Source organism: Odontesthes bonariensis, chromosome 9 (assembly GCF_027942865.1).
Source record: "Odontesthes bonariensis isolate fOdoBon6 chromosome 9, fOdoBon6.hap1, whole genome shotgun sequence".
Taxonomy (NCBI): domain Eukaryota; kingdom Metazoa; phylum Chordata; class Actinopteri; order Atheriniformes; family Atherinopsidae; genus Odontesthes; species Odontesthes bonariensis.
In genome coordinates this window covers 10,396,244-10,412,196 of record NC_134514.1, presented here as the reverse complement: position 1 = coordinate 10,412,196, position 15,953 = coordinate 10,396,244, and the positions used below count along the sequence as shown (strand labels likewise).

At 39.5% G+C, this 15,953-nt stretch overlaps 1 protein-coding gene across 1 annotated transcript in view; it reads left to right on the top strand.

The window, feature by feature from the left end:
• The window catches only part of frem2b (FRAS1 related extracellular matrix 2b), a 46,290-nt gene extending 30,443 nt beyond the window's left edge, over positions 1–15,847 (top strand). Inside the window, exons 7-24 of the mRNA XM_075473075.1 lie at positions 3,018–3,167; positions 4,069–4,278; positions 4,384–4,581; positions 4,680–4,844; positions 5,058–5,240; positions 5,319–5,449; positions 5,575–5,730; positions 6,011–6,314; positions 6,515–6,646; positions 6,850–7,181; positions 9,191–9,383; positions 9,501–9,605; positions 9,838–9,965; positions 10,054–10,188; positions 10,658–10,784; positions 11,087–11,274; positions 11,368–11,514; positions 13,539–15,847. Of these exons, the coding sequence (XP_075329190.1) occupies positions 3,018–3,167; positions 4,069–4,278; positions 4,384–4,581; positions 4,680–4,844; positions 5,058–5,240; positions 5,319–5,449; positions 5,575–5,730; positions 6,011–6,314; positions 6,515–6,646; positions 6,850–7,181; positions 9,191–9,383; positions 9,501–9,605; positions 9,838–9,965; positions 10,054–10,188; positions 10,658–10,784; positions 11,087–11,274; positions 11,368–11,514; positions 13,539–14,045 (3,491 nt within the window). The 3' untranslated portion in view covers positions 14,046–15,847. The remainder of the gene's footprint in view (positions 1–3,017; positions 3,168–4,068; positions 4,279–4,383; positions 4,582–4,679; positions 4,845–5,057; positions 5,241–5,318; positions 5,450–5,574; positions 5,731–6,010; positions 6,315–6,514; positions 6,647–6,849; positions 7,182–9,190; positions 9,384–9,500; positions 9,606–9,837; positions 9,966–10,053; positions 10,189–10,657; positions 10,785–11,086; positions 11,275–11,367; positions 11,515–13,538) is intronic.
• Positions 15,848–15,953: the final 106 nt, after the last annotated feature.

The window sequence follows — 15,953 nt, the reverse complement described above, 5'->3', positions numbered from 1 at the left end:
ACAAACAATTAAAAACAAACAAAAATATCAATTATTTAAAAATTACAATATGGCTGAAATAGAAATGGTTGTGATTAATGAGGAGCTAGAACATCAGCTCAGAACCTCTTATTTTCGTGTCCCTTTAAATCAGAATTACGCTTCCCTTTTTTTCTGCACAGGGGTGAATCATATTGCAGCTAAAATGACCATAAGTCTACAAGCTGTCCAAGTGTTCTACATTATCACAGACAGCTGTTATCCTCAGAATAACTGCTATTTTCCCAGTGGCAGACCGTCAAGCTTGCACATCCCTACAATTTCCATTCTGTTTTCTGTCTGTAATGGGTTCGGGTAAACTTGTCCTTTCTTGCACAGGTAATTGCTGTTTGATATTGACTCTACATCCGGGGAAATGTTTTGGTGGTTGGGACTGTAAGACATGAGAATGCTTGTACATCAGGAATTGACTGGTGTATTTATAGTCTTGAGTCACTAGCCTGTAAATTTCATTCTGGTTAGGAAGGTATGATTATGAGCTGCTTTAGAGATGGGCGTCATGAATGAAGGGGAAACTTACAAAGCCTGTCATTATGTCTCACCTGGATTCCCTTTCATACTGATATAAACAGATGTCCAGAACAGTTACCCCAAAAAGTACTGGCTTGAATCCACAGTCCTCAGACATCCAGTCAAGAGCCTGGTGTGAAAATGAAATGATGCTAAAGTTGTTGATTTTTCTGCATCGACTATGGAGACGCTTTAAATTTTTTTCTGTTAGAAATTAATTTTTCTAGCACACAGTGGGCAAAAGAGCATTTGCCAGGGCTCAGCTGAATCTCACCATAAGAGAAGCCACTTAGCTCTGTGGGAATGTCATGTGAAGTTCAAGTGAAATCAAGCCGTCAGTTGGAGTTTAATAGTCCCCTTAGGGATGTCTGCGTCTCTCCCCATGTCTCCTCTTTTATTTTATGTTCACACATATAAAACATACACAATATTTACTATTTTGGCATTGTTCTTCTGATTATTTACAAAATGCGGCGACCAGCATAATGACTAAATAAAGAAGGTGCTCCTATTGTGGCATGTGTTCTCATTTCTTATTTCGAATGAGAAATGATGAATCAATATTTCCATTGTTTTATAAAATCAGCCAGTACAAACTGCTGTTTTTTTACATACAGAAGAACTAATACAAGTAATATATACAAGATATACATGTACATAAGTCTATTAATGATGCTTTTTGTGAGTTTGTCTTAAAATAAAAATACACGTTACTCAATTTTGTATGATAAGTTGGGCCCATTCTGGATCATCTCCCCTTATATCCATGCAACCGTAGATGTGTTTTGTGGCACCAGAGACAGCTGCTGGAGCCAGTGGTTTACTTTTCAGTTAATGGGCCTGAGGACTTTGAAGCCCTCTTGTTTGTCTACTGCACAGACCTTATCTGATTACTGGACTAGTACAACAGGGTCTGAGTTCCTGGCTGCCAACCTCAGCCTTGTAGATCTGATTACTACTCCAGGTAGGGACCAAGTGCAGGCAGCCAAAACCATCTTTGTTTGGTTTTTCTGTGGGGAGAGATTCTGGCAGCTGCAACCCTCTTGATGCAGCACTTGTCCCAGCCATCCACTCATGACTGATTTAAGCATAGAAGTTTTCTGCCCTTTAATTGAACTTAGGAGTAGATTTTTTTAAACCACATATATGGCTTCTTTGATAGCTGCAAACCCCCTGAATTTGCATAAACATACTTTTTTAAAATCCCTCTTTTGTTACCGATATCAAGCTATTATCACCAAAGTAGACAACATTGAAATATTCAATGTTTTCCCAAGACTCAGATTACTTGGGTGAATAATTATATGGTGTATGATAATAGACTTTTTCTTTGGCTGGCTTTTTGCTGACTGTTAATCATTGTCTCCCTTCCTCCCCGCATCTGTAGTTTGGTTTCACGAGATAACAAAATTATCTCTCACAACAGCATGGATTTTTTTCTTTGCATTTATCGCTCAGTTCCATATTTTCCATTATGCCTCGTACTGTGTGATGAGAAACAGCTAAGTACTCTTTTGTAGGTGCTTTTTTGTGGTTTTCCTGTGACTCGAGTGCTTCTTTAAGTAGGCAGGCAGGCGAACTGAAGACAGCTCAGTGGAGGCTGGGGGCAGTGTCACGTCACTCTGTAGAGCTTAGAGCCCAGCTTAACAGGACTATAAGAATGTATTAAAACCCACAGCTCTGCCCATGTCCATTGCCATTGCCACTTAATTTATTGACTATTTGATCACAGTTTAGTTTGGTCTCATTAGTGATAATTATTTGTGGCAGTCATGAGAATATGAGCCTTTTGTTGGATAAAATTCTAACACGATTGTCGGCTGAGCAGCTTCTGAATCTGTCTGCAGTTGATCACGCCTCTCAAAGGGAACATACTCAGAAGTCAAAGGTCTTAAGTAACCATTTCACAATCAGCGTGACGTGTTAGACATCACTGAAAGCCAAAGGCTCTTTAAGGGTTGAATATAACAGTGGGTGAATTTGGCTGCAGTGGAATCTCAGCTCATAGAAACACTAATTGCAGTCAGGCAAGCCCAGGCTGGCACTTTTTGCCTTACATCCTTCAGACCTCCTGTTAGGCCTCCTGTCTGCTTCACAGACCCATCACTATCAAAGTCAGCTCCACCACCAGGCTCATCCAGAACCAGGAAACTCAGTTTTGCCCTGGGGTTGTTTTTTTGTCTATCAAACCTTGTTGCGATTCTTGAAATACCCCCAAAACATGATGGCAGGAAATTAGAAAGTGCTTTTTAACGTCTACAATTACAGTGTTGCTGCTGATTCGATGGAAATGATCCCTCAGCTCTCCTGTAATTACAGATATTCTGACGGAGTATGGTAGCTGTTTAAGATTCAACTCTGCAATTACATCAGGGTTTCAAATTTCCTGTTGTAAGTGTGTTATAGACTCCATTCTCCTATGTTCTTTTCTTCATCTGTTTCCCTCCCTCTCCTGTTGTTGTTTCCAGAACCTGTTTTCTACTTTGGCAACATAGAATATCATGTGGATGAGAGTGATGGCTTTGTGGAGGTGCAGGTGTGGAGGACAGGGACTGATCTTTCCAAAGGAGGAACTGTCACAGTGCGCTCCAAAAAGACGGATCCTGTCTCAGCTGAGGGTATGCTTCCCTGATAAACATGATTTTCTGACAGCTTCAGCTGGTTCATGCTTAGATAGATGTACACATCACAAAACAATAGGCTTAAGTCATCATCCTGCCAGTCTTTGTATTCCTGAGCTCAACTGTGCAAAAATTCCACACTGGATATGTTGAGTGGATGACCTGAGGAATGTAAACATTATCTTCGGTTGGGGGAAGATAAACCAGGGCTTCTCAGTTGAATCCTTGTCTTATAGGCACTGAATCTACACATTGTTGTGAAGGTAATGGTAGTCTGACTGTGGGGAAGTTTGACGAATACATACAAATTATTCTGCATGTTAGCAGCACTTGGGACTTTCAGAGTGATTGCCATTTCCTCAAGTCTTCCCTACAGCTTTTATTATCTCCTGCCCCCAGGCAGTCATCTCCCCTTCAACAGATTCTTAACAACTCTTCTCCTGCCTGTGCTTCAACTGTAAAAGTAACTAGCAACAAATCATAAGCAACATGATAGCAATCCAAGCTCATGTATATATGGGTTACAAATATGTGAAAATGCCTACAGGTGAAGGTTAAGCTCTCAATACAAAGACTTTTCAAAGAATGGCAAATGCAGAACCGGTTTGCGCTCAGGAAGATGTCCAGTCGTTTGTAGCGCTTCTTTAATCACGAAGCAATTCAAACTGTTGATTGCTATCGACTGTATGATGAAATATTTTGTCAGCATGCAGTGTATGAATTTCCATTATGCTCACTGAATGACATTCACGTAGCAGTTGTGTAGTAACATGAAAACTGCTGTCAAAGTCAGATCAAGCTCTGAAGTCTATGTGGGACTATAGCCAACATACCTCATGAACTTTCTTTGAAACACATTATTTTACACATGCCTGACCTATATTGTGTTGTGAGGCAGCCAGCGTGGATTATGTGGGGATCAGCCGGAATCTGGACTTTGCACCAGGGGTCACAATGCAAACATTTCGCGTGACCATCTTGGACGATCTTGGTCAGCCAGTACTGGAGGGACCGGAGAAGTTCGAACTGGTACTACGAATGCCTATGAATGGGATCCTCGGGGAGCCAAGCAAGACTAACATCTTCATCAATGACTCCGTTTCTGACTGTGAGTGAATATCTTGGTTGTTTTCAAAGTGTATTCAAGTGATTACACAGTTTATTTAATGTTTACACTTAATTTTTGCTTTTGACTGAATTTATTTTTTTCTAGTGCCAAAGATGCAGTTCCGTGATGCTGTGTACGTGGGCAATGAGAACTCTGGACAGATCACAGCCACTGTTTATCGTAGTGGTGATATCAGCTACAGGTCCACAGTGCGCTGTTACAGCAGGCAGGGAACAGCCCAGGTCATGATGGACTTCAATGAGAGGCCCAACACGGACGCCTCCATCATAACTTTCTTACCAGGTTTTGTAGAAAAGAAAACCTTGCTTAGTTTGTCTTTTCTCTACGTGTTTCTCTACTTACACATGCAATATGATTTGAAATGACTTGATATTTTTCAGGAGAGGTTGAAAAGCCTTGTTTACTGGTACTAGTTGATGACATGGAACATGAGGAGGAGGAAGAGCTCCGTCTTGTGTTGGGAAGCCCAAAGAGTGAATCTCCATTTGGAGCATCTATTGGAAAGCAGAATGAAACTGTCATTAAGATAAAAGATTATGCAGACAGTAAGAATGCTTGGCTTTCTTTTGTGTATTGATCCTCAAAAAAGCTCTGGTAAAATTTATCATGTGGAGAATTTTAGTTTAAATATAACATTCAAATTAGATCAGATTTACCATTGTATCTTCAATGGAACTGACATAGACTGTGGAATATGTGGTATATTTGTAATGCTACATTTTATTAGAATGATCAAAACACTTTACATGCTTTCACAGGGCCTATTATTAGTTTTGGAGAGACCAAATTCAGTGTGAATGAACCAAAGGAAAATGGCCAAGTCTCTGTGGTGAAGATCCCGGTTTTACGTGTTGGAGACACCTCCAAGGTCTCTATTGTCCGAGTTCACACCAAAGATGGATCTGCTACCTCTGGGGAGGACTACCATCCCATATCCGAAGGTAAATAATACTACCACTCTGTCCATCTGAAATTTTCTGAAAAAAAATATTTGTCAAATGACTACTTTTTCTCTGTAGAAATTGTGTTCAAACAGGGTGACACAGAGCACTATGTGGAGGTGGAGATTTTATATGATGGCATTCGAGAAATGAGGGAGGCTTTCACTGTCCACCTAAGGCCTGATGAAAACATGGTTGCCGAAACAAAGGTGAAAGTTAACTATATTTGTATGCAATTCAATTCTTAAGTGCATAAATGACATAATTCCACATTAAATCAGTTATTTGTTCACCTTTAATATCTTCTTAATTGCTTTTGTTTGTTGATCAGCAGATGAGCAAAGCAATCATTTATATAGAAGAAACCAACAGCATGGCGGATGTGACGTTTCCCTCAGTACCAGTAGTGGTTTCTTTGTTGTATTATGACGACATCAACAGAGCCAGGGTCTCTGTGCCTGTGGCTGGATACCCTGTCATATGTGTCACTGTAAGTCCTGACTAATAACTAAACAAATCACCAGTAAATACTTGCTAATAGTTGCTTATCTCTCATTGATCCGCAAATGATTGTTTTTTTTTTGTCACAAGTCCAGTTTCAAATAAGTAAACTGTTAATGAGCTAGCATTTCAGAACATGTAAACACTCTATGTAAACTTAATTATTAGCTGCTTTGAGAGCTCATTAGTAGTATACAGAAATAAATTTGGTTGCTGCAGTGATTTTTGTATTAATTTCTCTCACAAGTGTATCCTTCTCCTTTTTCCAGGCCTGTAATCCCAAGTACCCAGATTATGACAAAACAGGCTCCATCTGTGTGAGTGAGAACATCAACAACACGCTAACTCGGTATCGCTGGCTTGTTAGCGCGCCCACTGGCCGGGACGGTGTCACCAGCCCAATGAGGGAAGCTGACTTTAACACGTTCTTCACCTCCTCCAAACTTATAACTTTGGACTCAGTCTATTTCCAGGCTGGCTCCAGGGTCCAGTGTGCTGCAAGGGCTGTGAACTCTAATGGGGATGAAGGTCTTGAACTTAGTAGCCCCATAGTGTCAATCAGCACAGAAGAGGGTGAGTTCAGCCCATATCTCAACTTTAGCTTCAGCTCTTTCATGGAACTCCCTCAATATAATAAGCAGCTGTTGTATCATTTTGTATCCCATTACCATAGTGTTAGTCCGTCCTTTCTTCTCACCTTAAAAATACTGAATTGTTTTTGGAGAAATATTTGGGAAACAGAATTTTACATGGTTTTGTATGTGTGTTTGCAGGGATGTGTCATCCTCGTGTTGTAGGCACAGTGGGGGCCGAGCCCTTCTCTGCCAAGCTGAAGTACAGCGGAGCTGAAGATACAGACCATCCCAACCTTATCAAATTAACTGTCACTATGCCTCATATTGATGGTGAGAATTGTAGATTTAAAGTTCTGAACATTTTTAATCACTAAGGCTTGTAAACCAAAAGAATGGGGACTCCACATGTTACTGATGTGTCACTCATCAACCAAATTCTTTAAATCAGAAGCCGCTTTAGTAGGCTAATCCTTTATTGTTTATCTAATAAAACTAATTTTCCTTCTACACCTGCTGTTTGTATCCTCCCACAGGAATGTTGCCTGTTGTGTCCACCCGACCCTTGTCTAATTTTGAGTTGACACTTAGCCCTGATGGGACCCGTGTTGGCCAACATCGCTGCTCCAATTTGTTGGACTACAGTGAGGTCAAGACCCGTTACGGCTTTCTTACTGAAGCCACAAAAAATCCAGAAGTGATTGGCAAGAGTGTGCCCTACCAATACAGTATTTCCCTCAGGGGATCTAGTGCACTACGATTCTATAGAAATCTTAACTTGGAGGCTTGTTTGTGGGAATTCACCAGCTTCTATGACATGTCTGAACTGCTCAGTGACTGTGGAGGCACCATCGGGACTGATGGACAGGTAAAAAGCCCTACCTTTCAGCTTCACTACACCTTTGACCCCTTTTCTCATCCCTACAATGCAACAATTCAGCTAAAAAAAAGCCATGGATATCCTTAAAAGGAACATGGATCCAATGCATTCAAAAATCAATTTTTTTTCCAATCTTGATTGATCTTTTACCGTCATTTTACAAATTTTGCTTGCCAACCTAAAGTAAATACCTGTTTGTAAATTTTGTCTGTGGACTTGTGTTGTCCTCTGCAGTAAGGTCTAACCCAACTCCTGCCCCCTTTAGTTTCTGGTAGTTTATTTGTCTTGTCAAAGTGAGAATTCAATAGCCAGCAGCCAAATAAAAATCCCTTTTTGTGTTTTCTGCCCCTTGCACAATGTGTTCTTTGCAGCAGGAGATGTTACACACGATGCTGGAGGGAGGAGATGTCTCGCCTTCTGGCGCACATGCCTTACAGCCTTTAACATTTGCATTCACCTTGGAAACTTGCTCTTAGTTCACATTGAGTTAATTAAAGTAGAAAGTTGATAAAAAAAATTAAAAGAAAAGGTTTTGAAGAATGTAGGGAGCACATCACGGTGGACACTTAAACTGATTTTTAATTCAAGCCCTAAAGCACTGGCAAATGTATTTGGACTTCTTATGCCTGTAAGAGGGTACATGTATCTTGGTTTTCCATTATAATGTGAGATTCTCATTTAACATAGCTCCAGGTTAATTTATTAACAAAGGCATCACCCAGGTGATAAGAGCCTTTCTCAACAAGTGGAACTTTGTTGCTTGTAACCGCATACTATAAATATAAATGTGGCAGTGATAAACTTGTCTTGACAAGTGAGCAGTCTACTGCAATCAGTATTTCTACCTCAGCAGCTAGTAACACCTTACAATCAAAAATCATAAAATGCACAAACATCATGCATGCAATATACAGCAATTAGTGGTCATGTTGATTGTGTTTCTCTCCATAGATTAGTGATCACATTGTTGTGGAAAAGCGCTTTGAGTGGTCAGCTCGACTAGAAAAGCATCATACAAGTACAGTACGATTACCATTTACCACAATCCAGGTTAAAGATTAGTTAGTTGAAAAGATGAACTGCACCTTTTCATTGAAGGAGGGAAATGATATACATTCAGCTTCTCAATTATTGCTCAAAAGTAGACGACTAGAGTGACGCTTCAGAGATTCAGGATCCGTAAGACAGGATCAACAGAAAAGGGAACAGGCTTTGTTTGTGGTTGCCCCGTGACCCAAGTGCTTCTCTAAGTGGGCAGGCAGACTAACCGAAGACAACTCAGTGGAGTCTGGGGGCAGTGTCACGTCACCCTGTGGAGCTTAGTGCCCAACTTAACAGGACCATAGGAATCTATTAAAACTCAGCAGGATGTGTCAGAGGGCCATTCAGCAAATCATTTGCTTGAGCTCTCAGTGCCCAGAGGCATAGGCACGTCTCTACATGAACACAAAGCCAGTGCAGGCAGGTACCTCTCACAGGTCAGAGGAGAGTGCAGATACCAGAGAGCGCTCACTCAGAGGACTTTGACCATTTTGGGAAAAGAATCTTTTGAATAACCACATAAGCCACACATTATTATAAAAAAGAAAAAAATTCAGACCTTTACCCGTAATGGTAGGAGTCCTTACCCAACCTTATACAGAATGCAATGAATGTTTGAACTATGGATCATCAGTGACCTTAATGACGACAACTTAAAGGAGAATTATTGGCATAATTTAATGGTAAAGTGTGATTTAAGTTCCCCAAACTATTTTTATTGCAAGGCCTCATAAATCTGAAGATCAAATTAAATATTGTTTAGAACAGGACCTAAAATAGGCATGATAGTAAAATGTGTTTTATGCGTTTTTTTGTATATTATAGTTTTTTAGGCGTCTTATGTTTATTCCGTCCAGGATGTCCTTGTGTTTTTGTCCTCGTATCTCAAAATAAAGGACTAGCTTTGTAAGTGAAGTTTTAATGGAATTCACACACCATGGTGTGTTTCCCTGTAGGTGCTGAATCTCATCCAGTCCTACGTGACCCTACGAGTCCCACTACATGTGTCGTATGTCTTTCATTCCCCTGTTGGAGCGGGAGGATGGCAGCACTTTGACTTACAATCAGAGCTGAGGCTCACTTTTGTGTACGACACTGCCATCCTGTGGAGGGATGGTATCGGTAGCCCACCAGAGGCTGAACTGCAAGGCAAGATTTGTACAGTGATTGGGTTAAAGACATGTACATTTTTGTAATGATTCCAAGATGGATCGCTAGGAATTGATTATTTGTTAGATAGCTAATTAAAGTGGTTTGTCTTTGCAGGTGCCCTTTACCCAACCAGCATGCGTATAAATAGCCAAGGACAACTAGTGGTCAACTTCCGCACAGAGACTCGATTTAGAGGCCTGTTTGTGGTTGGACACCCAGGTACAGCATGTCAGTTTAACCTGATAAATCAGTCTGCCTTATAGTGTCCTATTATTTTGGTTAGAGGTTAAACCAAACATTTATTTTATAGAAAATTGAAATACATCTTTTAAGTTTTTACCAATTTTTTATTGTTGTTGTTTTGTTGCATTATATTTAGTCTGCATGAGTGTAACTTTTGTTCTGATGCAGATACTTTAACTGATTCCACTTTTTTCACTTTTTCCATCAGCTTCATCGCTCACCTCCATGGTCATGTGTCCAGATCATCCTGGTTTAACCTTTAACCTCAGCCTTGTGAGGAATGAGCCAACATACAACCAGCCCATTCAACAATGGACTTTCATCTCAGATTTTGCTGTGAGAAGATGCTATTTTTTTTATCAAATACAGTTTAAATGTAGTAGTTGTTGGTTTTTTTTCATAAAAGATCATTTGCCTTCTATAGGTACGGGACTATTCTGGCATGTACACAGTGAAGCTGATCCCGTGTACTTCCCCTCCAAGCCTGGAGTACACCATCCCTCCTGTCTGCAATCCGAGAGAGCCTCTCACCTTTGATCTGGATATCCGGTTCCAGCAGGTGATTTTCTCCTGTCTAAAAAATTAGGTGCAAGTTATTTCAGCTTGCCATGTTTTTTCTTGCCATTGACTCTACTGGACTGATGCTCTGGAACAATCTCTGCAAACATGATTCAGGAAGCTTGATATCCTAAACCATGTCACAGAGCCTGACTATCACAACATTTGCAAACAATTTTTTGAACAAAGAAAAATGGCCCACACAGGAAGGGACAGTTGGGGGAGGATAGATAAGTTCCAAATTCACTCTAATGCATTCCAAAAGTACACTGAACACAAGGCAAATAAAAAAAATGAATGAATGCTGCCTATTATGATGAGTGTTGCTGCTGGTGCTGATAACATCTTATCATCCAAGGATCAAAACACTGTATTCATGGCAAAGCTGTACATATCAAGAAAGTATTTCACTGACAGTTAACTATGATGAGGAAGACATGCGAATTCTCACATTTTGTTTGTAATTCTAGGTTAGCGACCCAGTAGCTGCTGAGTTCAGTCTAAATACACAAATGATCTTACTCACAAAGCGGACCCTCTGGCTCTCAGATGGCTCCATGGGCTTTGGACAGGAGAGTGACACTGCTTTCTCACAAGGTAGGAGAACAGCACTCAGTCATAAAATATAAACTATCTTTTAAACTGTGTGAATTAAAACAAAAAAACTATTAAAAAGTCGAAGGCATTGTCCAAGTGAGCATACGAATATTTTGTTATCGAGCCAAAGAAAGTGATTTCAGCAGGGATTTTAATATTTTCTGTCATTATTGTAAAAGAGCAAATAATTTTTATCATGCTGTATTTATCATTGGACATAAACTATTAACATAAAACCAAACGTTTTGGGTGTGTGTAATATTTGTCCCGCCATGTTGAAAGCTAACTTTCTCTTTTCTCAGGGGACGTGATTTATGGCAGAGTGATGGTGGATCCAGTCCAGAACTTGGGCGACTCCTTTATTTGCAACATAGAAAAAGTGTTCCTGTGCACTGGAGCTGATGGATATGTTCCTAAATACAACCCCAACAACTTTGAGTTTGGCTGTCTGGCTGATGCTCCGTCACTACTTTACAGATTCAAAATTATTGTAAATAAAAAAAAGGATTCCTTGTATCGTGTAACGTGGTCTTTTATGCATTTAAACCTCATGATTCATTCCAATTTGATTTTGTCTCTCCAGGATAAAGCCCAACCAGAGACCCAGGCCCGCTCATTTGGTAATGTAGCCTTTGATGCCCTCTTGGCAGTTGATGACCCTGGAGCTTTAGCTCTGGTGAGACAACCTGGAGCAGATGGTTTTAGATTGGATTCTGCAGCTCTCTTCCAGGTCAGTATAAAGGTCAACTACAGTAAACTTATTCAGTACACATCCTCGCAAATTTCTTATTTCAATATTTAAAAAATCTTTCGGTCTGCAAGCAGGAAGTATTTAGCAAGGACTTTTGTTATTTTCTACAAACTTGTACAATGTTTGGACATACTGTTGTCATGATTCATGGTTTGATGACGTGGAGGAGTAGGACTCAAACACAGGACCAAGAGGCAGGCAGGTGGCAGAACTGACAAAAGGTGCTGCCTTTGCAGGCGACACAAAGTACTAAACTTTCAAAATTATAGTCATGAAATTATAATTATAACTAAAATTATAGTCATGATAAATTCATTAAAATATATATCTATATATATGCATATATACAAGCCCAGGAGTAAACACAGAACTGGTAGACAAGATAGAGCTGTGACAAGGATCTGGCACTGAACAAAGGAAAATCTGAGATACATATTATGAGGTAGAAGATTACAAACAAGGAGCAGGTGTGGTAATTAGTGACTAAAAAAAATGGTGTGATGCGGGAAGTAATCACAACAGAATACACATGAGAGTAAACTCCACAAAATAAATCAGGAGGCAGGATAACTGAAGTACAAGAAGTAAACTGATGACATAAACGAGAACCAGACTTAAGAATCCAAGAAGCCAAAAGACAAAGTCAAAACCAGAGCGCCAGAAACTCACCATGGCAACCGCAGGCTTGGAATAAATAAATGAATGCATCAAGAAACATTAATTATTATCAATCTGTGAGCAGGAATTAGATTAGAATTAGACAAGGAGAATTAGAATGGAATTATTTTGAACAATATGAAACTTCATCATGGTGGAGAAGTTTTATTTTATTTTATTACTGAGTTCACAGGCTTTAACATAATGAAATGGTGTCCTTGTCCTGAAAATAACTTTGTGTCATATATGTTCTAAGGAGACAATATTTTCCTCTTGTCTTTAGTGTTCTAGCTTTTTTTTGTGCATGTAAAATGTTTGCAGAACTAAAGGGCACCGGTTGTCCACACCAAAGAGGTATTCTTTTCTACGAAATGATGCCCTGTTATCTGTTATCAGTCCTGCATTTGTTATTCCATTCCTTGTCTCTGTCGCCATTTAACACATACACAGTGCCTGCCATGGTTAGTTTGGTACCCTGTCAACAAAAGAGCAGCTGCCTCATATGGAATGCCCTTACTGTACATAAAGATAAAGGTCATGAGTTTGTGCTTTGTGTAGCGTAGTCACTTCTGTAGGGCTCTCTACAGAAGTGACCCAATTCCGAATTGTGTGGTTGAATCTTTCGAGTTAAACCACTTACAGTTTGTCATTTCCAAGCCAGCTCACTAGCCGGGTCTTTATGGGAAGAGATCTTTAAAGTTCTAGAGTACAATATTTTAAATGTTAAAACAGAAGCAACAAACGACTTTCTTTGTGAAAACCTTTGTGGAGTATTGATGTTTTTACCAGAAAGCACAGCCTCTGTCCTTCTACATGCCTCCTTTTTTCTGCTCTTAAGTTCTTAGTTTTTAACGTTGGGGTGGTCGCTCCTTTGTGTTTATGCACACTTTTGGAGTGAGCTAAGTTTAGGCTCCTCCTCGACTGAATAATGTGTCTTCTTCAGTTAAAAAGATTCCAGCGAAGAAAAAGAAATGATCTGAATCATTATAGATTCATTTTTACTTTGATATAGAAATCGACAGGATGAACGACTGGTTGGGCCGCTCTTTAGGTTGCACTTTTGGATTTGGCACAGTGGTTTTTGGACATAGGTTCTGCTGCTCTAGTACAACACCCATGGTTTTTACTTCATTTGCACATTTCACCTTAAAAAATGTAGCATCTCAGGCGGAGGGGGAGTGCAGCAGCAATATACCATAAGAAATGCTTTTTCAACATAAAGTATGTAAACCTATTCCTGTAAACCCTCTAAAATAATAATAATAATAATAATAATGATAATAATGAACCTGTAAATGAACATAGTATGGGCTTTGTAACAATATGTGTTGTGTTGCTCCTGCCAGGTGGCAGCAGGGAGAGAGTGGTTCATACACACCATCTACACCGTCCGTTCCCGGGACAATGCTAACCGTGGCATAGGGAAGAGAAGCCTGGAATACCACGTGATGAGCCAGCACACAAATTCTCTGCCAAAGAGTCAAGTTCGCACCAGAAGATCAACCAGTGATGCGCCAGACATAGTAGAGGAGATCGGTGTTAATAATAACCGTGGCACTAACATCTTGCACATTGCGCTGGACCGCAGCAGCCAGCGCAAGACAAGTCCAGAGAGGGAAATCTTCCATCAAGGAGGAAACATTCCCCGTGAGCTCAACCAGAAGGATGGTGACGACAGACTGGTGTTGATCATTGGCATCTTTGTTGGATTGCTCCTCACTGTGCTCCTCATTATAGTGTTGGTGTTACTAGTACGGTCCAAGCAGGAGAAGAAAGGAGTGCCCAGGAACCCCAGCAGCGCGGAGCCAATGATGACGCAAGGCCTCAGAAACAGTGACAGTTCTGAGGTCTAACAAACTGATGATTGAGCGATTAAGTTGATCTTTTTATTTTGTTTTGCAAGTGCCTCACATTTAGCTAAAGATTGTGTGAAGCAACACAAACAACAAAAGCTTTCTTTCTATTCAGAGAACTACTTGAAATACTACATCGCTTCCACCGCCAGGGAGTGGTCTGGACACTGAGTAGGAGATGGACAGTGTTAGGAGCTGTTTCAAGGCACTTGTCAAGTTGTCAGCACTCACTTACTGCTGTTGATTAGCCTTTGATGCCAGTTTATCCAAAAAAAAAGGTGTTAACATGTTTCTAAAGGTGCTACAGGAGATCCCACTTGAATAGCATTGGCTGTTTTGCTGAGCTGGTCAAGAGATGCGGGATATTTTGCTCACTGTTGTAGTTCTTAATGACAGGCTTTGTAAGATCAAGTGCATCAAGACACTGTCAGTGCTTTGCTTACATAAAATCTGTCTGTTGTTATAGATAATGCGTTCGATTCAATGTGTGCCTAAGAAGTTCACTAAATTTTGAGATTTTACTATGTGAAATGTTTGTCCTATGTGTGATCTGTAAAACATCAACAAAAAAAATAATTTGAATAGATATTGTTTCCTGTGCTTTTGATTTTGCATGCATTTAATTTTGTGTCTTATAAAGTCGAAATGATGTTCTAAATTGGATTTGTGACAATTGTGTCAGATTTGCTGTGTTTCCACCAGTTTGTATTTTACTGTACACGTCAGTATTTATCTGCAGTTAACTGTTATTGTTACATTTACCCTATTATTGAGTTGTTGAAACACTGTATGACTCCATGACTTTGGGATTGACAGATGGCACTAAATCAAATAAGAGATGAAAGAGGAGTACTATTGAAGCGACTTCTAAGACAGCGGGTCTGCAATGTACAGCATAGTAAAGTAATGGCTCAAGATCTAATATTTCTAAGCTGAACCATTTTCAATCACCAGGTTTACTTAACTTCTAAGAGTTGACTAGTGGAGTTTGTAGAGACAGTGACTTAACAGTGGCTTCGTCCCTTTCACAACATGGCTTTGTGATGATTGTGCTGTTTATTTTAAGAATCACATTTCACATAAATTCAAGGTTTTACCTTCAATCATCATTCATTTGTATTAGGTATATTAAGTTATTTTTCAGTGTATTGTTACTTTATCATAATTCCTGTATCACATTGCCTCTTGCGTTTTAATTTTGATTTGAACCTTTCTTTCTGTGCAACATACCTGCCATTATGATACGAGTATGCTTTGGATGATGATTTTCATTAAAACATTGCGCACATAAGATAACACTTTCAACAAGCTCGCCCTTTATCAGTGTTCTTTTTCCTCGTGTCCAGGCACCAGATTGCCACAAAATCTGATTACCTCTTCATCCTATAATAAACACTAACTTCATTATCTACTTTATAAATGTTAGGCCAATTTGCAATTTCATTTTAAGACTGAAAACAATTCTATGCAACTTGTGATATGATGCGTTCATTAAATGTTAACCCCCAAGAATGTTTTTTTTGTCAGTGCACAATCTGCTTGCTTATCTAGATTTGACCTTGTATCTATGTAATGTGGTTTTTTAAATTTTTTTTATCACGCTCTAATGCTTTGAGTGTATTCTGGGGGGGTTTACGCACATTTATGTATGTATGTAGATACATATATATCGCATAAGATTATATCATTTGGATGTTTTGGGAATGATTACTGTTAAAATGCTTACTGTATGTGCTGTATTTGTAACATAGACCATAAGCACAACATGGTCTGCAAATAAAAAAAAAGTTTTTTAAAGAAAACTGAAATGTTATTTGTGATTTTTATTATTCATCTTATAACAATTAAATCTAAACTAATATGTTGCTGTACTGTGACAATGTACAGATTCTTCATCACTACAATCAG